The 26560-nt window shown below is 52.1% G+C and overlaps 1 protein-coding gene across 5 annotated transcripts in view; it reads right to left on the bottom strand.

Moving 5' to 3' along the window:
- The window catches only part of PEMT (phosphatidylethanolamine N-methyltransferase), a 99400-nt gene that overhangs the window by 10455 nt on the left and 62385 nt on the right, over nt 1–26560 (bottom strand). For all 5 annotated transcript variants that reach the window (XM_021694605.2, XM_021694604.2, XM_021694607.1 and 2 more), the window contains one exon: nt 5663–5778. In XM_021694605.2, coding sequence (XP_021550280.1) covers nt 5663–5778 — 116 coding nt within the window. The remainder of the gene's footprint in view (nt 1–5662; nt 5779–26560) is intronic.

The following is a 26560-nucleotide window of genomic DNA, read 5'->3' as shown; positions in this document are numbered from 1 at the left end:
ACCTCTCAGGCTTAGGTTAGCTCACGCCTCATGGTTCAACCCAACTAGGCAAAACTATCCATGAACATGGGCCTCCAGTGGGCTGACTTATTTTTTCCTAATCCATATTAAAATAGACCTATATGTCCTAAAACGGAACAAAACAAAAATATTCACCTATGTAACCCCCTACAAAATCGTCACCCAGTGAGAATTTAGGGCTAGGATGCTGTACATTGAATGAACGCATCACCTTTTCAAAGTGTTTCCAAAACCCATCACAGCCAAGAGAGGGTCCGTCCCTTCCCCAAGGCAAAGCCCTGATGCCCGCAGGACCTGCAGAGTTAAGGCTGACCCCACCCGTGCTTCCTGCTCCCTCCGCCTGGATCTCCCTCCCACTGTGGGGCAGGCAGACCTCTGTGGGGCTCCAGAGCCCAGGCCCGCAGAATCCCTCCCCCTGGGTGTGGGCTGCCCTGCGAACACAGGTGAGGGCATTTCCAGATGTCATTACAGCTCATCGAAAAGGAGATTTACAGTGGCCAGGTGGGGATGGACTGGAGGAACCTTTCAAAGAGGGTCTGGAGGCCAGAGAGAAGTCAGAGAGCCTTTCTCCCGCTGGCCTAGAAGCCGAGCCCCACGCTGTGGGGAGGACCACATGCCTCGGAGCGCTGCAGACACTGGGAGCGAAGGGCGTACGGCGATGAGGATCAGAGTCCCCCCACATTCCTCGAGCCTGGGGGAGCCCACCCCCACCCCGTTTTCCGGCCGGGCTCTCACCGCCCCTTCCGACAGCCCTCCTCGGCAGTGATGCCCCACGGGAAGATGGGGGCGGGGCTCTGCCTGGCTGTCCACACTGTGCCATGCTGGCTCCAGGCCACCGGGCTCCCCCCACCCACCCCGGGAGACTGGCTCTGCAGCGGATGCAGCGCTCAGGGGGGGGGGTCCCCCAGAGCGCCCCCCCCCCCCCCGGGGCCCCTCAGGCCTCCCTCTCCGTGCTCCACAGCCAGAGCAAACACGTACGTGCTGATGGCCTCCAGATAAGGAGCCTACGCATCCTGTGGGCGGCCCCCAGACCACCTCTGGTTGCCTGGCTGGTGTAGACGAGCCGACACGGACGCCTGGCCCTGTCCCTTCCCCTTCGTACCGGCCGCGACCGCGGGCCCCTGTCTTCATGCCTGGCAGACCCGCTGCCCAGCGCTCCCCTGACACCCCTGCCCAGGGCTTGAACAGGCACATGATCTGCGCTCCATTCAGTTGTCTGCACGGCCCACCACCCCAACTGCTGCCCCCCACCCACCACGGAAGTTGTGGCTTACAGAGAGAGAACAGACACACACTGGGAATGTCCAGAACAGGCAAATCCATAGGGACAGAAAGCAAATTCGGATTTTCCAGTGCCCAGGGATGGGGGCGGGGGTAGCATGTGCTTAATGGATACAGGGTTTTCGTCTGGGGTAAAAAAGTTCTGGAATTAGACACAAGGGGCTGCACAACGTTGCAAGTGTTCTAAATGTCACTGACCCATTTTAGAGAAATGGCTAAATGGTGAATTTCCTGTTATGTATATTTTGCCACAAAAGAAAAAGAAAACACACCTCTAGGAATCAAATGAAGGCATGTATGAGAAAGGCTGCTCGGGGAAAATATGAGGCGGGGGGAGGAGGCAGAAGACTACAGGCAGTAGGTCTTGCCAGTTGGTCTGGCAAGACTGGTCTTGCCAGGATTCTCACAAGCCCTTCTAGAAGCCGCACCCACCCACCCTCACTCAATGCAGCAGAGGGAGGGACAAGTGGGAGAAGGCCGGGAGAGGAGGGAAAGTGCCTGCTGCTCGGGAAGGTGAGCAGAGAAAACAGTCCTGCCTGCGAGCAATCTTCCCTCTCGCCCCAGAAACTTCCTGGGGTGGCTGGTCCAACCCGGAGAAAAGTCATGGGCCGGAAGGCAGACACCAGGCCAGGCCAACACCAAGAGCAGCAAGCCGGGGAGGAGGAAGAGCGGAGGAGCTACCAGCTATAAGAAGCTGGGCATGGGGGTCTTCTTCCCAGCTCTCCCCAGGCCCCGGATGCAAGAATGAGCCAGGGAGCTCCCCCGTCAGGGGACCAGGGACCCGGGGCCCTCTGGCGTTTTGCCTCCTGCCGGCATCCTGTGCAGGAGAAGTGCCTAATCCAGGCAGAGGGGCCCCTCCTTTACCCACTTGCTACTGGCCCCCGAGGGGAGCATGGAGGTCTGACCATGTCACCGCCCCATCCAGGTTGCTATAAAATGTCGCCCGAGGCAGGGCCGTGTCTGCTCAGCCCGGGATCCCCTGCATAGCCACACGCTCGGTGAAGAGCTGGTCAGTGAGGATGGACGACCCCTCGTGGGAGAGGACCAGGGACCCCTGCTCCATTTCAGGCAGGAGACCAAGAGAGCCCAAGTGACCTGCTCCAGGCCCGCCCATCGGGAGCAGAGCTGAGGCTGCCCAGGGCACCTGCCCCTTCCCCAGGCTGCTCTGACTCACACTCCCTCCCAGGGTCCTGGACGGCATCCACCAGGGGGACCTGGATATCCGAAGGCAGCAATGGGACTTTCCTTTCATGGAGACTAGGGGCCGGCAAACCACAGCCTGTGGCCAAATCTGGCCCTGCCGACTGTTCTAGTAAATTCCGTTTTATTGGAATTGAGGCACGTGCATTTCTTTACGCGCTGACATGCTGTCTCCGGGAGCCACAACAGAGATTATGTGGCCCTCAGAGTCAAAAATACTTACTATCCGGCCCTTACAGAAAAGGTTTACTGACAGAAAAGGTTTTACTGACCCGATATGGAAGATCTAAAATTATGCATCTAGATGAGCTAGGAGGGACCTCAGTCACCAACTAGCCCAGGGGTTGACAAACTATTTCTCCAAAGCCCAGAAAATAAATATTTTCAGCTTTGAAGGCTGAGAGGCAAAACCTGGGATATCATGTAGAGGCTCACAGAACCATTTAAAACGTAACCATTTGTACAACTCAACGATGACAAACAAACAACCTGATGAAAAATGAGCAAAGGACTTGAATAGACATTTCTCAAAGGAAGATAGACAGATGGCCAATAAGCACATGAAAAGAAGTGCTCAGGGGAACGCAAATCAAAACAGTTCACACCCTTGAGGATGGCCATTATCAAAAAATAATAACATGAGCCTGGGTGGCTCAGTTGGTTGAGGATCTGACTCTTGATTTCGGCTCAGGTCGTGAACTCAGGGCCGTGGGATGGAGCCCCTTGTCGAGCCCCTCGTCGAGCTCCGTGCTGAGCGTGGAGCCGGCTTGGGATTCTCTCTCTCCTTCTCCCTCTGCCCCTCCCCCACCCTCCAAAAAAAAAAAGTAACAGCAAGCCCTGGCAAGGATGTAGAGAAACAGGAGGCTGCCGGCACCAGGTGGGAAGGTAAAATGGTACAGCGGCTGCGGGAAACAGTACGGCAGTTCCCCAAACAGTTACGTGCAGAATTACAGAAGGACATTCTTTACAAAAAAAATTCAAAGTGCTTTTATTTTTTACCCATTTTATAGAGATATAATTGACATAGAACTTTGGGTGAGTTTAAGGCATACGATGTGATGACTTGATGTACGTATATATTATAAAATGATTATAATAAGGTTGACTAGCGTGCATCACCTCACACACTCAACGTGTGTGTGTGTGTGTGTGTGTGTGTGTGTGCGTGTGGTGAGAAATTCTAAGATCTCCTCTCTCGGCAACTTTCAAGTATACAAGACGGGATTAACTATAGTCCCCAAGCTGTGCATTAGATTCCCCAGAACTTATTCGCCTTCCAACTGGAAGTTTGTGCCCTCTGACCAGCATCTCCCTGTTCCCCGCACCACCCTCCCCGCCCCCCCCCACCCCCCGCAGGCCCTGGCAACCACAAATCTACTCTCTGTTTCTATTAGTTGGACTGTTTTTATTTTTATTTATTTATTTTTTTTAGTTGGACTTTTTTTAGATCCCACATATAAGTGGCATCATACAGGATTAGTCCTTGTGTCTAGCTTACTTCACTTAGCATTATGAAGCAAGTTCTGACATGCGCTCCAACAGGGATGAGCCCTGACGACATTACGCTAAATGAAATAAGCCAGACGCAAAAGAACAAACACCGTGTAATTCCACTTATACAAGGTTCTAGCGTAGCTCATGAGACATAAAAAGGCAGGTGGCTAGCAGGGTTGGGCCTTGGGGGTACAGTTTGCCAGCCCCCTAGGAGTTCAACACCCAGCTGGGAGACAGAACAGAGACGGTAAGGGATTCATTCATTCATTCATTCCAGAGGGGCAGAATGTCTGCAGGCCCTGTGGGCAAAGGCTCCTTAGGGAAGAAAACAAAGGGAAAAGAATCCCTTGAGCCGGAAAGGAGCTAACAGGGCTGGGCTGCAGGCCAGGCGGGGGCCGGGGAAGAAGGAAGGAGGCCGGTGGGGTCTGCCGGCCAGCTGAGTTTTCAGAGTCATTGAGGGAGGGACCCCACGGGGTGGGAGAGGAAGGCTAGCGCTCAGCACAGGGGGCCCAAAGGTGCCCAGCAGCCAAGCCGGAATGTGGGCCTCTTAGCCAGAGCAGACACGAAGGGCCTGGCTGCTAGGAGGGCCCCTTCCTCCACACCCCTGTGCCTCCTTGTCCCTTCCCTCAGCTTTGGCACCCCTCCAAGCGGGAACCCGAAGTGATGATTTCTCTCAGCCGCACGGTGAGGGAGGTTAGCTCAGGAGGGCAGAGTAGCCCCCTGCAAGTTGAAAACCTCACCTGGTACATGCATTCACTGTCCTGGCTCTGAGAGCCTCGTGGCGCCTTCTTTCCTACCATATGCCAGGTGTGGCCTGACCCCACAGGCCACCCCCGCCCAACCCGTGCCCCTCCAGGCCGGGGAAACCGGAGGATCACGGGGGTGCATGAGCGAGGGAAGGAGGTCGCCCCCCCCCCCGCCACTTCATAGGAGCCCTTTGGTCAGGGCCAAGAGTGGCAGGGTCCAGAAACAAAAGGATAAGAGAGTGGTGCATGCACACGTGAGTCTCCACACGGTGACAAGATCGGGATGGACCCAGGTCCCCTGCGCGGAGACAGCCTCTGCCCAGTTCTGCTAAGCGAGCCCCGCCCCGTGCCCCGCTCACAAAAGGGACGGAAGTGTGTACAGGGCTTAAGTGCAGATAGCCTCCCAGAGGACACCAAGAAACGGGTAACCGAGGTCCCAGGGGTGGGGGCAGACCAGGCCCAGGGAGGGGAGAGCGGCGCCGAGAGCCCCCCTGTGCCGGCCCTGCCAGGAGGGGCTTTTTCTGCTGGGCAGCTGAGGACCCTGAGGCTGGGAAGCCACAGCGGGCCCGGCGGGCCTCGGTGGGCAGGACAGGCACAGGCCTGTGTGGGCCAGCCCCTCTCTCCCCCAGCATCCGGGGCAGCCACCGCCCCGAGGGAGAGCACAGCGGGAGGGAAGGCCAGGTCCCCCTCCTGGGGCCACAAGGACTCCTCTACCAACAGGGATCTGATGGCCCAGAGAGGGAAGGGCTACTCGCCATGGCATGAAGCCGCGGAGAGCAGACTTCCCCGGGTACAGACCCAGGGCTCCCCGCATCTCGCTGGACCGCCTAATACTGGCAGCAGCGGCCGCCCCTCCGGACGCCGCGGATGCCTACGATGAACACAGACTTTATCCGGCCAGGCGGCCTGGGGGTGCTTACCAGTGGGAGCGCAGAACGTTCAGGAGCAAAATGACAGCGCCCAGGGAGTAGCAGGCCAGGTAGGGGGATCGGAAGGCCCTGCTCAGCTTGCGGGTTTTCTGTTCCCATCTCGCAACCTAAACAGCACGGAAGAGAGAATAAGGCAACATAAGATGTTCGCTGGGGAGAATGCAGGGGCGACGTGGAAGTGGGGGTGGGGCAGGTCCCCATTCCAGGCAGGGAGAGTCAGACGGAGCAGCTGTATGTGGATCTCGGTCCAGCCCCGCAGGGATTTCCGCACCTCTGGTCCTGTCCGGGTGGACTGAGAAGTCCTTCTGGAAGCACATCCCACCGGACACTAGCCCCAGTGGCCACACCGGACCCCGAGGATGCAGAGGAGGAGAAGCTGCTGGAGAAGACAGGGGCTGCCAAGGGGAGAGCACAGACCCAGGACCTACATCCCTCCTGCAGGGTGCTTTCACCCCCGGGGGAGGGGGAGGCCAAGAAGGGGCAACCCGCACCCTCACCCCTGCTTCCCCAGCGCCCCCCTGCCGCCCAGGCACAGACTTCCAAGTTTTTAATTTTAGCCACAGAATCCTTATTTCCGTTTTTCACCCTAATCATATCTAGACTTTCAACCGTCAACAGCTCACAGCGGAGCATAGTGAACAGAAGGCTCTGTTTGTCTCCACCGGCCCAGCTTCCTGACGCGCGCAACGGCCATGCTGGGCTCCCGCCGCACCTGCTGGCGGAGGCTGGGGAGCGGGGTGGGGGGTGCAAAAAAGCAAATACACAGCCGGGGGTGCTGGAGGGGAGGCGGCTGGGAGTCAAAGTGGCCGCCCTCTGGTCATGGGAGCAGGACACCCACCTGGGCCCTGAACATGAACATATGTGTCTGTGTGTAATATACGGAGGGTCTCCAAGGCCCCAGCCGGCCCTCTTTGGTCCTGGAATTATGGCAGGACAACGAGGTCCCAGGGGCCACTGGGGCCGGTATCTCCACTCCAGCCCCAGCCATTAGTCTGCCTGCTGCCCATCTCCACTTGCCCAGAGAACCTGCCCTTCCCCAGCACTTCAGCAGTGTCAGGTGACTGGCAGCTCCAGGTCCACCTGTGATTCGGCCCAAGGCCACCGACTCTCTGACTCTCTCCCTGGGGGAGGCGGCTCCCGGGCCTGTCCTCAAATTCCCTGGGTGGTAGAGGGTACAGGCTGGAGTTTACGGGAAGGAGGCGAGTGCGGTGGTTCCTGAGTCTTCCCCGCAATTGCAGATCTGTGGTGGATACCACCCACTGCTCAATTCTCCCGGAAGGTAAACAAGCCCTTTGTCCGGCTCCAGGCAGGCGGCCTCTGCTGACCCCATGGGAAGCTCAGGCCTCACTCAGAAAAGGAGGGTTGAGCATTCAAGGGGCTCCGAATGCCCCACCCGGGGGCCTGCAGGTGGCCCGGTGGGAGGCAGGGCCACAGACTGCACCCTTCTCATGGCCAGGCCAATTCGAGGTTTTCGAAAAACGTTTAGGAATAAAATTCAGAGTGTTTTTCCGTTGTGCAACCATCACCAGGGTCTAATTCCAGAACACTTCCATCACCCCCCACCGGAACCCTATACCCATTAGCTGTCACTCTGCCTTCCCCTCTCCAGCCCCTGGCAACCTCTAATCTACTTTCCGTGTCTATGGATTGCCCTCTTCCAGAAGAGGTATAAACAGAACCTTGTGACCTTCTGTAGCTGGCTTCTTTCACCTAGCATAATATTTTTGAGGTTCATCCACGTTGTCGCATGTGACTTTATGACCGAATGATATCCCATTGTGTGCAGAGACCACATTTTATTTACCCATTTGGCAGGTGATAGACATTCGGGTTATTTCTGTCCTTGGGGTACTATGGATCACGCTGCTATGAACACCCGTGTCTAAGTCTGTGTGGACATGGGTTTTCGCTTCTCTTCCGTGTATATCCAGGAGTGGAATTACTGGCTCACAGGGTAAATCCATGTATAACTTATTGAGGAACTTCCAGAGCTGTTCTCCACGGTGGCTGCACCATTTTTCACGCCAGCCAGCAGTGTGTAAGTGTTCCGATTTCTCCACATGCTCGCCAACACTTGGTATTTTCCATTAAAAAACAAAACAAAACTGTAGCCATTCTAGTGGATGACATGTGGCAAGTCACCTCATTTGGAGTCCCCACAAACTAACGGATGACATGAAACATCTTTTCACGCACCTACTGGTCATTTGTATGTCCTCTTTGGAGAAGAGTCTGTTCGAATCCTTTGCCATTCTTTTTATTAGGTTGATTATCTTTTTGTTAATGAGCTGTACGAGTTCTTTACATATTCTAGATGCTAGATCTTTATCAGATATCTGATTCACAAACATTTTCTCCCACTCTGTGGATAGCCTTCACTTTCTTTCTAATGTCCCTTCCTGCACAAAAGCTTTTTATGTAGCTGAACCACGTTGTTTGCTTGTAGGATTCAACCAACCCAACTCCACCAACTAACGTGTGTAGGAGGCTCAAAAAGTCAGTAAACCAGCAGGCCTGCCCTCGGGGACCTCAGAGTCTACCAAGATAAGACATGGAGTATATTTTCCATCTGTGTGCCTGACCCTAAATCAGGAGGGTGTCTGGGGTGGTCAGATTGTGTGGCCTGCACAGGGTTCTTTCCAAAGGTCCCCAGGGAAGCTACAGTCACCCTCCAAAGCAGTCGACCAAGGGGTCCAGATGAAGGGGTAAACAGAAGTCCTTTCAGAATGACTGGTGGGGTCACACAGCCAGAAAGAGGAGCGAAGAATGAACTTTGGGCTCCAGATCCAGTGCTCCCTGTCCAGGGAAGGCCCCTCTCTCCACCCTTCCAATGAGCCAGCTGTCTTTCAAATAAGCTCTCTTTAGCACACCTGGTTCCTTGCAGGTGATTTTAAGATATGGCTCTAAAGACTATTGATTTTTCCCCCTCCCAGCTGATGGGATAATGCTTTCAAAAGGACATTGAAATCGGTTAGAAAGGACATAAGGGGCCACCTACCTCCACCCGAGGGGCTTGGGACCGTCCCAGCAGGCTCAGTCTGGAAAGCATAGAGGGAAGATCACTGGAAGCACTAAATGCTGGGCCCGGGCCTGCCCGGTGCATGCTCCACACTTGAGGAGGCCCGTTTCTCGCTCTCTGGAGCTGTTTGTCCAGCTGTCAAACGAGGCGGTTGTGGGAGCAGGTAGCATTCGGTGCTCCTGAGGACGGCTCTGCCTCTCAGAAGCCCGCCCCCCACCGTCCGGGACGCGGAGACAAAATGTGTCCCACTCTGCAGAAGAACAATCGTCATCGACCATATGCTGAGCAAAAGGAGCCCGATGCAAAAGAGGGCCCTCCGCCTCATTCCATTTACATGAAGTTCTAGCCGGGGCAGAACCCACTAGAATGACAGTGGTCAGCGCATCGGGGCGGGGGCTGGGGGCTGTGGCAGGGAGGGGAGCTGAACAGGAGGGGAGCAAGGGAGGACGTTGTGGGAAGGAAATGCTCTACACCTTGATCAGCGCGGTGGCTACACGGGCAGACACCTCGGTCGTCACTCAAACTGTACACTTGAAATGTGTGCATTACAGTGTATGTGAGAGCTGATTTTTAAATCCAACCCTTGTTGTACCTGAGCTCTAGGGCCAGAATGGCTGCCAATGCCATGTACCCTAGCAGACTCTCCCCACGCGACACCCCGGAGTCCTGGGCCCATCCTCTAAAGGAGGGGCCTTTCCCCTGTGTCCGTGGGGCTGACTGATGTGTCCAAGGATACACAGCAGACCCCAGCCCAGAGCCCACACGCCACTTCCTTAACCACAGTGCACTCCTGGGTGGCCGGGAAGGGGGCCCATGCCCCAGCCCTTTGGGGACCACTCTGCCACCCCCGACTTCCCAGCTGGCCCCCCACACCCCTGTCCCTTCACCTGGAGAACAGTGGGGCGGGGGGTGGGGGGGGCGGTGATAAATGTACTTCCTGAGTAATCTCGTAACAAAAGGTGGCAGTGCCCGAGAATGGGCCATGTGGGAAAGAGGTAACGAGGAATCCTATGAATAACTGCTATCTATCTGACTTTCGGTCAGCCTGTATTAGATTGGGCTGTTATTTCAAGACAATCAATAAATCAGCAGCCAGTGGCCTTGCTGAGTCCAAGGTTAATTTTCCTCCCTGCCTGGCAGCCCCACCTCCCCTTCCTCAGGCGCCCAGCTGCACACTTCATCCAATTAAGGGGCAGGAAGCAGGCCGCAGAGCTCGCCCGCAGGGGGCTGGATGCCAGGGGCCGAGCTGTGGGATGACGCAGGTCACTGTCCCGCGGGCTGCATGGGCATAGGCGTGGGAGGCAGAATGACCAAACAGCGCACTGTCGCCGCTCCTGGCTTTGCTCGCCTTCCGGATTCCCAGAATCCCCAAGATGGAGATGGGCATTCCCAACCCTCCCCTACCACGTGCCCGACTTCCGCTCTCCCCGAGGTCGCCCCTAAATCCAGGGCCCCCCCCCACCCAGGTAAACCTGAATTTCACATCAACAACAAATACATTTTAGTATAAGTGGCCCCAGTTGTCGCAACCTGCATCAAACCCACACTGAACCGGGTTTCCGGATTTGTGTTTGCCACATTCGGCAACCGCGCCTCTCCCATATCCGTGGCCAAGCAAGGGTCACCCAGATCAGCTCAGTAATGGGGAGGCCTCTTCTTCTGTAAGGCTGATTCATTTTCTTCTCTTTCTTTCTTTTTCTTTTCTTTTTTTTTTTGCAAATCTCTCCCATAGGCTCTGTGCGGGGGCAGAAGAGACAGGCTGTTGGCTGGTGGAGCAGGACTAGATTGGGATGGGCACCCAGGGCCCCGGGGACACAATTCACAGTCCCTGACCCACCAGCAGCCAGCTGTACGTCTGGAAGCACGTGACTTCGTTGTGTTCCACCTCAGCCGACTCGGCTGTAAAATCCAAAAACTAAGGCAGTAAATCCCTCTTCCACATCCCGGTATGGGGGTAAGACCAGGGCTGATAGGGACGAAAACGTGCCGGCCCTACAGCCTTGTCTGGGTGGAGGAGGATGTCTCTCCCTTGGTCCCTGGTGCCCAGAACAGGCTCTGCATCTTCTTTACTTCTGGGTCCCGCTTGATCATGTTGAGGGTGCCGGGTCTGACCCTAAAGGAGGTGGCTCAACAGTCTGTCCCCACAGGGAAGCACCCACAGCTCCCAACAGGGTGTACGCTTCTCTCTGGCATTTTCCAGAGCTCTGTTCTCGGTACTCCTTGGGAATGAATGCTTTTGCTCAGACAGATGTCATAACTGGGAGCCCAAGCAGTGCTTTGGTCAAACTCATGGCACTTGAAAAATATTTGACCCAACAATTCAACACTGAGAGTTTTCACATTAAAACCCTGGTATCCAGTTTGAGGGGGGAAATCTGGATGAGGCCATGGTGGGCCCGCCACCCTGCATGGCAGCCCACGGCTACAGAGCCCACCTCCTGGCAGAAGGGGCAGTGGCAGGGGTCCCCAACATAGCAGGCTGCATGCATGTGAGCGGAGGGCTCCTGACAGCCAGGGCGTGTGTGTGAGCAGAGTTAAACCAAGGGCAAATCAGGACTGCTCACATAGCCTCCAGCAGCACACCATAGTGCTTCAAACTCCAGGCCTCCAGCATGTAAGCCCCGCACGCGTGGGCGCCTGAGCTGGGCGGCCCCACTAGCTGCAAAGGGAACCCTCGTCGGCATCCACAGGGAAGGAGAAATGTGCCTTCAGCAAGTCCCCAAAACAGCCACAGCATCACACAGCAGCATGTCCCTGCCACTCAGACCCAAGGCCTGCTGGGTTTAAGGCCCAGGGACCAGAGGCGCGAGTGTGTAACTAGTAACGTCGGTGACTCTCGACCTGGAACGCCTGTGTGGAAACCATCAAGGTCGTTGCCAGGCTCAGCAGGCCTGACAGCCATGGGCTCCACAGGCCCAGGCTTGAATCCTGGCCCCTAGTCTTTACAGACTATGTGCCCTTGAGCCACTTCCTCTGCTTGAAATACGAATAACACCTAGCACAGAGTTGTGAGATTATATGATATCTACGTGATGTGCTCAGCCCAGGGCCGGAGAAGAATAAGGGTGTCCTTGGGAGATCCTTACTCAGGGATGCTGGCAAGCCGGCGGGCGGCACCTGTTAGAACCAGGGAGAGCCAGGACTTGCCAAGCATCTAGTGACTGTCTGAGTAGCTCACTAGAAACACAGTGAGTATGGGTGACAGCAACTGAGAAGATGGGAGGCATGTGGCTGTGGCCATAAGTGATAGAGAGATGGATATCTGGGATGTCTTTTCAGAGAGACCAGGGAAGATCTTCAGCTCTGGAAGGCTATGAGAAATATCCTTCCGCTCAATCTACCCACCTATCCACACATCCAACCACCTGTACACCCATCCATCCACCATCCACCCACCCACCCATCCACCTCTCCACCCCATCTATCCACTCATTCACCCATTCACCCAACCACCTACCTATTCATCCAACATTTCCTGGGGTATCTACTATAGGCCAGATATTGTGTTAGACAGGAGAATGTTTTGAAAAGAAAATGGGGAGAAAACCATACAAAATCATTCATAACAATGGTGCTTGTTTTCATGGAAAATGTGTAATTTAATAACAATAATTAAAGCCAAGGATGCCTCAGTCACTGAAAGCACCAGCACCAGCCCCTCCCTAGGGGTGCCCACAAGACAAAAGCAAAGGCCATGGGAGGAGACTATCAGAGTCCATGCAGGGGCCTCAAGAGCCATCTCTCCAACTTGATGAGGACCTTTTCTGGACACATACTCCTCTTTGTCTCTCAAATTTCCTCCATGTCCTCAGAAAGAGGGTCACCAAGGGTGGATTTTTGAAATACCCCATTTGAAATGAGACAGAGGCTTTTTCACGTTCACTAAATGACTAACTGTTGGGCATCCACCCTGGTGGCCAGCAGGACAGTACGCTGGTGAAGAGCATCGGGTTCTGGGTTCAAACTCGAGCTAGGGGAGCTCACGTGCCTCTCTCTGCCTCAGTTTCCTGACCTGTAAAATGGAGCTAATAAACACTATCTCATAGCATTGCTGTAAGGATGAAGTGAGTTCATGCACACAAAATGCTCAAAGCTCACGTCTAGAGTGTGGCAAACTTTCAGATGGTAGCAATACTGTTTGTTTTCGTTTTGGTGTGGACAAGTGGGTGGGAGTTGAAAGGCATTAGAGAAGGCCAAGGCGATGCAGATGGAGAAAGTCTGTTGTGGACCAGCGTACAGACCCTGTGTCACACTGGGCACCAGGCCCACTCACCTGGTGGTCCCTCTCTGCCCTGGCAAGCTGTCAGCGCTCACCGAGGCTCCCTGTCTCGCTCTCTGCATGCTTCACTGGCGAAGCCCATCAGAGCCCGACTGCAGCCACGGGGGTCTCTGATAGCCAGAGTCAGGCCCCAGCATCTAGTCCAGGCCTCTCCACCTGGGGATCAGGGGCACACTGCAGGGCTCAGGGAACATCCCAAAGCTGAAGCAAATGCCTTTATAACTTTTGCTGAGGAGGAGCCAGAGTTTCCATGAGTTTCTCCAAGGGGTTCACAGGCCCCCAAATGAGAGCCACCAATATAGCCCCTCTTCTCCTTCCGTTTAGATTACATGGTCCACTTCCCCACCCAGATACACCCAGGTGCCTCTGTTACCTCTCTGCCTTCTTGCCAGTACCTCAAGCTCCTCTTGCCTGCAACTGGGCCCCACCAGCACCCCCCACTGATTCTACCCACTACTCACCCCCCTATGTCCTAGATCATCCCAGCCACAACCAGAACCCTCTCACTCCTCTGAACTCCTGTCACACACTCATTGACGGATTGTGGACCTGGCTTCACCCTTCACATGGCATCTCCCCTCTATGTGTACTTAGCTTTGTGTCCAGCACAGAAAGAGGATCTCAGAGAACACTGGGCTTCATGAATGAATGAATGTTCGAATGAACGGACGAAAGCTCAGAGGCCTCCAACTCAACATAACCAGTGAGTAGCTCCTCTGAACTTCTCTCCTCTGCTTCTGCCCGCCCTACAGGGAGACTCAGTGGGGCCCACCCAGGTGGTTCCATTGAGAAGTGAGTAAGGGCTTGGAGCAGCCAGGAGGAGCAGGAAGCCACTGACTGGGAGTTGGGGAGCTCCATGAAGAAGGGAGGGGTCCAAAGGCCCTGGAGGAAGGCAAGGTGTATGTCTCTGCTCAGCCAGCCAGGCTGCCTCCCCCAGGGAGCCCTGGGCCACCGAGCGAGTGTGCAGGCTGGCTCACACCTGCCCTTCCCTGACACCCAGCTCTGCCCTCTCCTTCAGGTGCATATGGCCCTGGCTCCTTTGTGAGGCCTGCCCTGATCCGCCCAGAGTGCCCTCTCAGTCCTTGGCACCCTGAGGCTGGGCCAGCCACCCTTCCATGACACAGAACCAGCCGCACAGGGCCGTGTCCAATGCTTCCATAGCTCCATGCCCCTTCAGTGCTGCCCACAGCCTCACTCCGTCATTACCTGCTCACCGGACACTTCCTACCAGCTTGTCCAGTGAATAAATCAATTTCAAGGTATATCCAAGATGTCCCCCTTGCAGTGAATTCACCTCCTGGACTTGATTGCCTGGGAGAGGGTCCCCAAGTCATACTTTGGAAGCTGGGGCACAAAGCCTGTTGTTAACCTGACACCAGCCACCCACCCCCAGGCAACCTGCAAGATTCCAACCCAGAAGCATGACCTCACGTCACACCCAAGGGGGCCATGGTGCACAGAGTCTCCTGCCTGCACTTGGCATTCCTGCTTCTTCGGCTGCCTTGAGCCCACCCCCCACCCCCCATTTGCAATGGTCAATTGCAAAAGAGCAGGAAGGGGAGATGGGGGGCAGCCCATGCTCTCACTGTTTCCAGATGCAGAGCAGGAGAAAGAGCTATAGGGAATGAGTCCCAGTAGATGTCAGGAACACAGGCTCTGGGTTCACATTGTGGCTTCAGCACCACCTATGATATCCTTTAACCTGGGCACCCACCACAGCGTCCATCAGCAGGGGACAGGGGAAAAAAACTGTGGTACAGTCTCACCCTGGAGAATGGCCCAGAGGGAAAGGAAGGAAGAAGATTTCTACCTACTGCTATGGTGTGAGCTCCAGAATATGCCATTAAGTGAAAAAAGGCAAGTGCAGGAGAACACGCGCCCTACCTATTATGTAAAAAAGGGGGTACAAACACTTGCTTATGTTTTCAAAAACAAAAGAAATAACAGAAGGAGAGACCAAAAACTAATAAAAACTAGTACCCGTAGGTGAGGGTTGGAGCAGCAGGGGAGAAGAGACGCCAGACATTTATGAATGTCTTTTGTTTGATAATGTTGACTGTGAGACCATTTAATGTTTTATAAAAACACTAAAAATCACTAAAAACCCAAAAACCTTAAATAAAGGAACTTAACCATATATGAAATTGTTTTCAAGTAATTTTAAACATAGTATTTTGACCAATCCTCCCTCATGCAATAATATAGCCTAAGGATAAAAAAAAAAAAAAAAAGCAAACCTAGAAAGAAATTCTAAACTGCATCCCATAAGCATATTGTTAGTAATAATGCAGATATTATTATTTTGACTATATGTAAAGTATGTTAATGTATTTAGGAGCCACACTTCCCATATAAGAGAAGAGATACAAAAATAAAATCTTTAAAGTTAAGCAAAAACTGGAGTGCCTGGGTGGCTCAGTCAGTTAAGCATCTGACTCTTGATCTCGGCTCAGATCATGACCTCAGGGTTGTGAGATCAAGCCCCACATTGGGCTCTGCGCTGGGTGTGGAGTCTTCTTAAGATTCTCTCTCTCCCTCTCCCTCTGCCCCACCCAGCCTCCCCTCTAAAAAAAAAATGTAATAAATAAATAAATATAATAAAGTGAAGGAAGAACTTTCAGAATGGAAATATCAGTATGAACTTATGATTTATTTCTTTCTAAAAAATTCATTTTTCCTAGCCTGATCCACAAAAGAGGCCTCTCCGGTTGCAATGAGCACCTCTAGCATCCAGATCGTGATCTCTTAAGTGTCACTTTCAACTAAAAGTCTCCAGAGCTACTTGGTTCAAAGGCCAATTCCAGGTCTAGAATAGGAAACATACAATACATTGAATCTGGGAACAGAAGCTGTCAAAGATGCATGTGGAAATGTCAGAATAGTGACGAAAACTTCAAGTGTCCCCAGCTGGCTAAAAACAGGTGCTGAGCAACAAAAGCAATGACAACAAATTGAAATATGTCAAATATATGCACATACACACAAACAGCATACACATACACACACAAATCATCAATCTCTTTGGAGGTTGCTAGGATACTGACACAGTATTTTGAAAATTGGTTTTTAAAAGGGGAAAAATTAAGCATTCATCCTGCCATTGCTAAATAAACTGTATCTCAGAGTTACCAAATCACTAACGAGGAAAAGTTCCTATTTACAGAAGAATCACAGCTGATATATGCAAGAAGAGTGATAGAATGAAAACATCACCATTTTGCAACTCCTAAATGAGATACAGATCTAGGCCACATGCATCAGTGACCAAAACCATCAGGGAACAGGTGGGGAACCTGACAATGGAGGGTCAGGCTGACCTCCGGAATCCACTGGCCAATTTCTGTCACTCAAAGTGGGGCTTCCTGAAATGATGCAACAGGAAGCACGAGGTTCAACAGCAGGGAACTGTCACTTGGGGCAAATACTCAAATACTGGCAATTTCATATATTTCAACTGAACATGCAGCACATTCTGCGAATATTCTCTGTATCTATCAGTTCACAGGAAATATAGCAGAACAGGGGAATATGTTAAAAAGTATCACAAATATATAATCACCCAAACCCAGAAAATTCCACTGGACAAATGACTCAGTTTCTTGAATAAATAAATGACATGGAATGAAGGGATGGGACACCACTCTGATTAAAACGGACTTAAGAATGCAACCACATGCAACGTAGCTCTTATCCGGATCCCGATTCCAAAACACCAATTGTAAAAAGATACTTTTGCGACCATCAGGGACAAATGAACATGGACTGAGTATTAAACATGGGCTGTCCTTTCCATTTCCAGCCAAGATGGATGGAGTTTAGCCTCTCACCTGAAACAACCAAAAACAGACAAAATAGTTTTCCAGACACTGAACATGAAGGAATGAAGGACACTGATTTAAACTTAACCACGTCAATAATCACACTAAATGTTAATGGCCTAAACATCACAATTAAAAGACGGATTGTTGGATTGGGTTAAAAAAAAAAAAAAAGGCAAGATCTAACCATATGCTGGTTACAAAGAAATACACTTTACTTAATAGGATACAGATAGGTTAAAAGTAAAAGGATGGTACAAGAGACAACAGGCTAACAAGGGGTCAAAAGAAAGCTGCAGTGTTATAGTTTCAAGTGTATAATACAGAGGTTCAACAATTCTGTACATTACTCCATGCCCATCGCAATGTGTTAATTATACTGGAATTTTAAAAATAAGTAAATAAATATTTTTTTAAAAAGGAAGCCAGCATATTATATTAATATCAGACAAAGTAAGTTTCTGGGCAAACATTGTCACCAGGATAAAAGATTTCTTCAGAATGAACCAAGAGGACATAAGAATCCTAAACATCCATGAACCCAGTATCAGAGCTCACGTGAAGTTAAAAACTGATAAAACTGCAAGAAGAAATAGATAAGCCTTCAATTACACTCAGGTATTTCAATACCTCTCTCTCAACATTGATAGAACAAGTAAAGACAGAGATTTGAATATTATCAACCAACTCAGCCTATTTTATAAATACCTCACCCAACAGCAGCAGACAACAAAAAATGTGCACATAAAATAGACCATAGTCTGGAAAATAAAACAAGTCACAGTAAGTTCAAGGGGATTCAAATTACACGAAGTATGTTCTATGACCTTCTATGACCACAGTGGAATTAATTAGAAATTAATTACACAAAGATCTCTGAAAAAAAAATCCCCAAACGTTTGGAAACTAAGTAACACATTTAAAAAAAAAAAAAAAAACCACATGGCAAAAGTAAGAAATCAAAAGGGAAACTAGAAAGATTTTTAATTGAATGAAAATGAAAACCCAATATATCAAAACCTGTGGGACAGCACTAAAGCTGAACGTGGGGCAAATTTATAGCACTGAACACCTCCATTAGAGAAGAGAGGAGGGGTGCCTGGGTGGCTCAGTCAATTAAGTGCCTGACTCTTGATTTCGGTTGAGGTCATGATCTCAAGGTTGTGAGATCAAGCCCCACGTTGGGCTCCCCGCTCAGAGGGGAGTCTGCTTGAGATTCTCTCCCTCTCCCTCTGCCCCTCCCTCGCTCGCTCTCTGTCTCTCTCTAATAAATAAATAAATAAATCTAAAAGAGAAAAAAAAAAGGAAGAGAAGAAAGGTCTGAAATCACTGGTCTCAACCACCTTAAGAAACTAGATGCCTGCTTCTCCCTCTCCCACTCCGCCTGCTTGCGTTCCCTCTCTCGCTGTCTCTCTCTCTGTCAAGTAAATAAATAAAATCTTAAAAAAAAAAAAAAAGGAAAAGAAAAGAAACTAGATACAAGAGAGAAAATGGGACCCCATGTCAGCATTAGTTTGCAGTGGAAATGAATGAAATCGAAATTAGAAAAACACTAGAGACAAGTCCCAAGCACTGGTTCCCTGCGAAGAGGGATAAAATGTCACTCCGGACTGATCAAGAAAAAAAAAAAGACACAGATTCTCAATATCAACAATGACAGATGATATCACTACAGAGTATGCAGAAATAAGATGTTAAAAGGGAAAAAAGCGAACATGGGAACAGCTTTACACCAGTAAGTCTGACAGCCTAGAAGAGAACGGATATATCCTTGAAAAACACAAATTACAAGGCTCACTCAAGGGAAAAAAATACATAACCTGACTAGCCCCATATCCTTCAAAATATCTTAAAGTATAGCTGAAAACTTTCACATGAAGAAAACTCCAGGTCCGAATGACTTCCCTGGAGACTTCTACCAAATATTTAAGGAAGAAATAAGACCAATTATGTAAAGACTCTTCCCCAAAATTGAAAGGGAGAGAACACGTCCCAATTCATTCAATGAGGCCAGCCTTACCTGATACCAAAATCAAAGACATCACTAGAAAACTAGGGACAAATATCCCTTCTGAATAGAGATGCAAAAATTCTAGACAAAATGTTAGTAAATTAGCAAATGGAATCTCATGATAGATTGAAAGAATAATACACCGTGAGCAAGTGGGGTTTATCCCAGGAATGAAAAGCTGATTTAACAGCTGAAAACCAGTCAATGAGGGGGTGCCTGGGTGGCTCAGTCGGTTAAGCGGCTGCCTTCAGCTCAGGTCATGATCCTGGGGACCTGGGATGGAGTCCCTGCATCAGGCCCCCTGCTCAGCAGGGAGTCTGCTTCTCCCTCTGCCTCTGACCCTCCCCCCTGCTTGTGCTCTCTCTCTTTCTCTCTCTCTCTCAAATAAATAATTTTTTTAAAAAAGAAAGAAAACCAATCAATGGAATTCACCATATAAACAAAATACATAAGAAAAACACGATGACCACCTTAACAGATACAAAAATCCAACATACATTCCTGACAAAAACTCAGCACACCAGGGACAAAATCCAACATACATTCCTGACAAAAACTCAGCACACCAGGGACACAAGGATTTCCTCGACCTGACAACGAGCATCTGCGGAAAGCCTGCAGCTAACCCCACGCTGAAAGCATTCCCCTTAGATCAAGGAACAAGATGGTGGGGTCTGCTTTCATCACCCACTCAACGCTGTGCTGACGGTTCTAACCCGTTCAATCAGGTCAGGAGAGGAAATTTCAAAATCAGAAAGGAAGGAGTAAGACATCCTTCCCGGCGGACCCATGATCACCCGTGTGTAAAATCTGATAGCTTTACAAAAGTTGCAAGGCTGGCAGACTGAACGTGGTAAGATGTTGCTGTGAGAATTTAGGGCATAAATAAATGAAGAGAGATACCGTGGCCCCAGGTCCAGAGGCTCAGTATTATTAAGATGTCAAGTCTCTCGATTGGTCTATAGGTTCAATGCTACCCGCCCCCCGCCCCAAAATCCCAACAACCCTCTTGTTCCAAATTGACAGCCTGATTCTAAATCATATAGAAATGCAAGGGCCTAGAATAGCCAAGACAACTCTAAAAAAGGATAAAGTGGGACTAACACGATCAGATTTCCGGTTGTATTCTTTTTTTTTTTTTTAAAGATTTTATTTATTTATTTGAGACAGAGAGAATGAGAGAGAGAGAGCACATGAGAGGGGGAGGGTCAGAGGGAGAAGCAGGCTCCCTGCCGAGCAGGGAGCCCGATGCGGGACTCGATCCAGGGACTCCAGGATCATGACCGGAGCCGAAGGCAGTCGCTTAACCAACTGAGCCACCCAGGCGCCCCTTCTGGTTGTATTCTAAGGCAACAGTAACCAAGACAGCCTGGTGCTAGTAGTACAAACGGACAAATAGATCCCTGGAACAGAAGAGAGAGACCAGAAATAAACCCATGCGATGAAGATCACTTGATTTGTGACCAAATGCAAAGGCAAGTCCGTGGAAAAACGAAAGTTTTTCAAGCAGCGCCGGAGGTCACACTTGAGAGTGAACTTGAACCCATAACTCAGACCATATACAACAATGACCTCAAAATGGATTATAAATCCAAACATAAAACCCAAAGCTATAACACGTTTAGAGGAAAACAGAAAATCTTTATGACCTTGAGTTATGCAATCATTTCTTAGATACAACATGAAAAGCGTGATTCATAAAAGAAAAAAAGTTGCTACACGGAACCCCGTGGGTGAGGTTCCTGGGGCAAGGGCCACCCCACCCTTCCCTGGAGCTCTGTGGGACCTTGGTACGGGTCTGGCCCGGTGAGTGGCTGTGGTTCCTGGGAGCCTCTCTCCGCAGATGACCATGGCCCCTAGGACAAAGTCTCCCTCTATGGGGCGAGCGCTCGTGAAGGTGGCTGAGGCTTGCTTTCCTGTCTCCTGCCACTGAGTAAGCACAGCAGTCCTATGAGGGGTGTACAGATGGATGCCTATCCCCGGGGCATCCCGGGGGTGGAGGGCAGCGGGGGGGAAAGCTCAGCCCCTGTACTGGGCACACGGGGCAGGATCAGCTCCTCCTGGGAGCTGCTCTCATTCGCGGTGTTGACGGTCTCTCTGCCCCTGAGGGGGAAGCACAAGGTCCACATCCTCAAACCCGTGGGCAATCCACCCTTCACAGCGCTAAAACCAGGCCCTTGCAGGCCGGGGATGCCCACAGGGAGAACTGGGGGTGGCTCGGGGCTGGACAGTGACACTCTATTTGGCTACTTTTCCTGGGTCTGTCCAAGTTCCAAACCAAGGTCTCACAGCGCCTATTTACAACGATGGCCACATCCTGAACGTTGGGCCAATGTCGCCCCTGAAAGAAGGAAAGAGCAACAACAAACAAACAACTTGATTCCATAATGGGCAAGGACTTGAAGAGACCTTTCTCCAAAGAATGGCCCAAAAGCACATGGAAAGATGCTCAACATCCCTCATCATTAGGAAATCGAAACCACAAAGAGATACCACCTCCTCCATGAGGATGGCTACTATCAAAAATCCGAGAACAACTAGTATTGGCGAGGATGTGGACAAACCGGAAGCCTTGTGCACCTTTGGCTGGAATGTAAACTGGCGCAGTTGCTACGGAAAACACTCGAGTGTTTCCTTTACAAATTAAAAACAGAATTCCCAGCAATTCCATTTCTAGGGATACACCCAATGGAATTCTAAAGCAGGGTCTCAAAGAGCCATCTGGTCACCCATGTTCATAGTAACCTTATTCACAATAGGTAACACACGGAAGCAACTCAATGGTGACCAATGAGCAGGTGAGCAGGTGAGCAAATGTGGTACATCCATACAATGGAATAGGATTCATCCTCAAGGAAGGCAGTTCTGACCCATGCTACCATGTGGATGAACATGCTTGAGGACATTATGCTAGGTGACTAAGCCAGACACATAAAGACAAATACCACATGATCCCACTTATCTCAGATTCCTAGAGTCATCAAATTCAGAGACAGCAAAAGGGTGGTTGCCAAGGGCTGGGGGCAGGGGAATGGGGAGTTAGTGCTGAACGGGGACAGAGTTTCAGTGTTACAGGATGAAGAGCTCTGGGGATGGACGGTGCTGCTCACTGCACAACAACGTGAATGTTTTTAATACCGTGAACTGTACACTTAAAAGGGACTAAAATGGTAAGCTTTATGTTATGTGCATCTTAACACTAGGGGAAAAAAAGGGAAAAGGGGGCACCTGGGTGGCTCAGTCGGTTAAGCATCCAACTCTTGATTTCGGCTCAGGTCGTGAGATCGAGCCCCAGGTCAGACTCTCCTCTGGGCATGGAGCCTGCTTGAGATTCTCTCTCCCTCTCCCTCTGCCCCTCCCCACCCCTAAAAAAAAAGAGAGAGAGAGAGAGAGAGAAAAGATATGTAGGAAAAATATTTTTAAGAAAATATCCTCTTCCTGGACCCTGGGCCCTCTGCTTCCCCTAGCCCTGCTGCTGACTCCCCCAGGAGGGCAGACCCCATCCCTGTAGGTCCCCAGACCCCATGCCCACAGGGTGACCATGGCCAGAGGCAGAAGTCATCTGGCCAGAGAGGGACACAGCCCACCCGACACACCTGCCCTCATCCACATCCAACCCCACGTGGGAGCCACAAGCCACCCCACGTGCCAGGAGCTACAGCGCCCTCCCCCTGCCCTGGCCCCCAGTAAGATCACGGTTTGTACAACGCACCACCTTCTGCCTCATGGCCACCTCTCCTGTCCCTGATATTCGTCTTGGGAAAAGGGGCAAGTGGGAAGGAGGGAAGGAAAGCCTGGACCGCTGTTGGCTCCAGGACCCAGAGGCTCTGCCCCTACGGGAGTGGGACCTCATCCTGGCGTCCCACCTGCAACTGCAGGGGGTCCAGGCAGATAGCCAGGGAGCGCTCAGGGGACAAATGCCTTCCGGAGGGGACAGCTTGGCTGTAGAGACCCATAGGGTAAGCCCATCCTGTCTGATCTGCTCTCCCTGTCCCCGACAGAGGATGTTAAAGGGGTGCCACTTGTCCTCACCCTGACAGGAAGCAGGGAGGACACCCAGTTCCCCACGAGACAGCCCCCGGAACTCCTGTCACTCACCTGACACACCATGTGGCCTGTCATAAGAAGAGGGTCGCCCCAGGCCAGGGCAAAGGTGGCACTTCATATCTCCATAACACAGTCCTCGCTTAAGCAGACTAAATACCTACTTCTAAGTTGTACTTAATACATACACTTAAAAGGGTAGGTAGAGGTAATTGCCTTATCACAAGATTCGCTGCGAGATTCATCTGAATACGTGGGCTTTCCTACCGCACTTACGATGTTTGATTTACATGGAGCTTTATAGGATCTTTTTTAAAAAATGTATTTTAAATAAAACAAGGCCCACCTGTACAAAGCCACTGGAAAAATAGCCCAGGAGTGAATGGCTCTTCAACTATTAACCAAATATAGTACAAAATCTAGTCTGCCTTCTTTGGTCAATATTTACATGGACTTCAGCCTGACTCAGAAAGGAAATTCGAAAGTATTTGGTTCGAGGCCAGAGTGGTTGTCTGGATACACAGGGTTTCAATCAGCAGCTGGGGCCTTTCCCGGGCATCTCGGCGGGGGGGGGGGGGCAGGTGCGAGACACAATATCCCCGTCACTGTCACCATCACTATAATATTAGCAGCTACGGTCAGCCAGTTTTTTTCCTCTTTTTTTTCCGAAATACTACTAGTTTATTTTAGAAGAGAGATGTTTCTGAGGTCCGACTTATAGAGGAAAACATACAATTCACATCCGATAGAAATGTACCCTTTTGAAGGCAGAGTTCTGAGTTGGGACAAACATACCCGGTCAGGCAGACACAGCCAAATGAAGACAGAGGACACTTTGGTCACCCTGGAAAGTTCCCGGTGGCCTTCGAGCCAGGCTCCTCCCCCACCCCCACCCCAACGACCCCTGACCTGTTTTCTGCCCCCTTGTCCTACACGAGGCATCCTGCAGTCTGTGGCTCCCACCTCCTTCAGCAGGAGCCTTTTCAACCGGCCCCCGGGGGGCCGTGTGCATCAGTGGGGGGCACCTCTCCAGGGCTGCCAGGTGGATGGACCATGGTTGGTTTATCCTCTCCCCAGCTAAGGGACACTTGGATGTCACGGGACCGTGCTACTGTAAATAAAGCTGCCGTAGACAGGTGTTTCGAGGGCTTGGCGGGCACGTGCCTTTGTGTTCATTGCTCCTGTGGCCCGCTGGCCTGGAGGGTAAGTTCAGGGGTCAGAGCCCGGGGAGCTGAGACCCTCGGGGCCTGTGCCCCCCACCACTGAGGCGTGAGCCCCAGGAGGGCAGCAGGAAAAACCGACCGACCAGGCACAGGATGACAGGGAACACACACACACACACACACACACACCCCGCCACTCAGGAGAGCGCTTCCCACACTGCACAGCCCAAGGCCCAGGAGCAGGTACGGGGACAAGCCCATAAATGTGGGGGCCGGTAGGCAGGATGCAGAGCAGGGGCACAAGAGAGCGAGGAGCCAAGGCCTGGGGGGCTGAGGGGGCAGAGAGCCCCTCATGGAAGAGAATCTGAGCTGAGACCTGAAAGCCACACAGCAAAAGCCTGCAGCAGCAGGGTGCGGGCAGGCTTGCATCCCCGGGGGCCTGGTCCCCCAGCTCCAGTGAGCAGGACAAAGGTGGCATCAGGCAGGAGGCCCCTCACTGGTCTGGAAAAGTCGGCCCCAGGAAAAGCAGCCTCCAGCACACGTTTCTCAAGGCCTCCAGACATAACTGTGTACGTGTCCGTTTTCCAGGTGAGGACTCAGGTTCGGAGAGGGGCCGTGACCTGCCCAAAAGCACACAGCGACGGGGCAAGGATGGTGCCCAAGGCCACCGGCTTGGTCTGCAAGCATGAAGGACGTCTTCGGAGCCCACTGCCCAAAGAGGAGTGGGCTGCGAGCCATGGCTCTAAGACCACCCAGACGGGCGCCCAGCACCCAGGGAGCCCCCTGCCCCGCGCTGCCTTCAAGAAGGTTCTCCAGGGCCAGTGAAGCCACATTAGTGAATATTAGAATAAGTGTCTGAGCCAGAAAGGTGCAGCTAATCTTGTTATTCTTTAAGGCCAGCGCTGAGCTGAGGAAAGTGGTTTGCCTAATGGAGCTCCCTTGAAGTTAATCCAGGAACAGGGGCCCAGTGTCCGTGGACTGGCGTGACACAGGCAGCAGAGCCTGGGCTGCTCAGGTGACCCCAGCTGAGGGCGCTCGCCTCACCCCGGTCCCAGATCACCTCTCCGGGCCTCACCCCAGCGCACCTGCAGTGACTTACCTGGCTAACGCCACCCACCTCTCAGGGCGCCCAGAGCTGCCAAGGGCCTACCTACCGCAGGGCAATCGTCAGCCTTCTGGAGAACGGGCTGAACTGCAGCAAGGACGCAAACAGGTCGAGGACAGGGGCTTCGTGTTTTGGTGGGATTGTCTTTCACAGAAGGAAGGCAAGGGCACTGTTTGAACCTTTCGCCAAGACACACCCCAATCCTGCCATGCGTGGCATCTCTCGGGCTTCTGAGGCTGGTCCAGCACTGTCTGTCTGACCCTCAGCGGGCCCGCGAGGTGGCCGGCCCGTGAGCGGGAACCAAGGCTGAGCTGAGGCCCAGCCCGTGTGCATTAGGCTCCATTAGGGAAGGGGGGCAGGGCCCGAGGCCGCCAGCACCACACTGCAGGGTGACAGGGGAGTGCTGCTTCCATTCCCCGGAGATGCCACCCTGTCTGGAGCATCCTGAGGCCAGAAGGGGTTTGGACACGCACTTCTGCTCCTCTCCAGCTGCCTTCCCTTGGAGGCTGGCCTCGCCACCTCCGATCCAGTCCCTCAAACCCAGATCAGCAGTGCGGGCATCACTTGGGAACCTGTTAGAAATGCAGACTCTTGGGGCGCCTGGGTGGCTCAGTCGGTGAAGCATCTGCCTTCAGCTAAGGTCATGATCCCAGGGTCCTGGGATAGGGATCGGGATCGGGATCAAGTCCCGCATCAGGCTCCCTGCTCAGCGGGGAGTCTGCTTCTCCCTCTGCCCCTCATCCCACTTCTATTCTTTCTCTCTCTTGCTCTCTTGCTCTCTTTCTCTCAAATAAATAAATAAAATCTTAAAAAAAAAAAAGAAAAGAAAGAAATGCAGATTCTGAGGCCCGCCCCAGGCCGGCTGAGTCAGTCTGTGTTTGAACCGTCTCCCCGGTCACTGCCGAGAAGGGCTATGCTGTGCATGACATTCTGAGGGACCTCCCACACCCACTCATTTACTGACTCGATCCTGAAACTGTTTTCCCTGCCAGAAAGCTCTCCTGTAACTACCCAGGGCAGCTCTTGTTTTTCTACAAGTGTCATTAACTCCACAAGTCATAATCCCTCCTTGGATTTCCTTGGAATCACACGTCACTGTGTGAGCGTTACTTCCCGCTCCTGAACTCGGCGCGGTGGCCCTCTACCAGGCCCCTGGCACTGCGACGCCCAGCCCCGACAAGTGGCTGTCCTTTGAAACAGTCACTGAGGACACGGCCCGCCACCTCCAGCCCAGGCCCCACCGCTCAGAGCACAGCTGCGGCCGCCCTAAGCCTCCGCCTCAAGGCCAGTTCACCGGGCAGAGGGCAAGGTCAAGCTCATGCCTTCTTTTGACCTCTGAGCCTGACCACGCACACGTTTCGCTAGAGGTGACCCCAGTGCCCGTCAGGTCCCCGTAACAACATGAAGCTTTGCCACCACAGCACTGGAGAGCGCGCAAAGATCCAGCTCC

Source organism: Neomonachus schauinslandi, chromosome 15, assembly GCF_002201575.2.
Source record: "Neomonachus schauinslandi chromosome 15, ASM220157v2, whole genome shotgun sequence".
Classification (NCBI taxonomy): Eukaryota; Metazoa; Chordata; class Mammalia; order Carnivora; family Phocidae; genus Neomonachus; species Neomonachus schauinslandi.
This window is presented reverse-complemented; position numbering and strand designations above follow the sequence as displayed.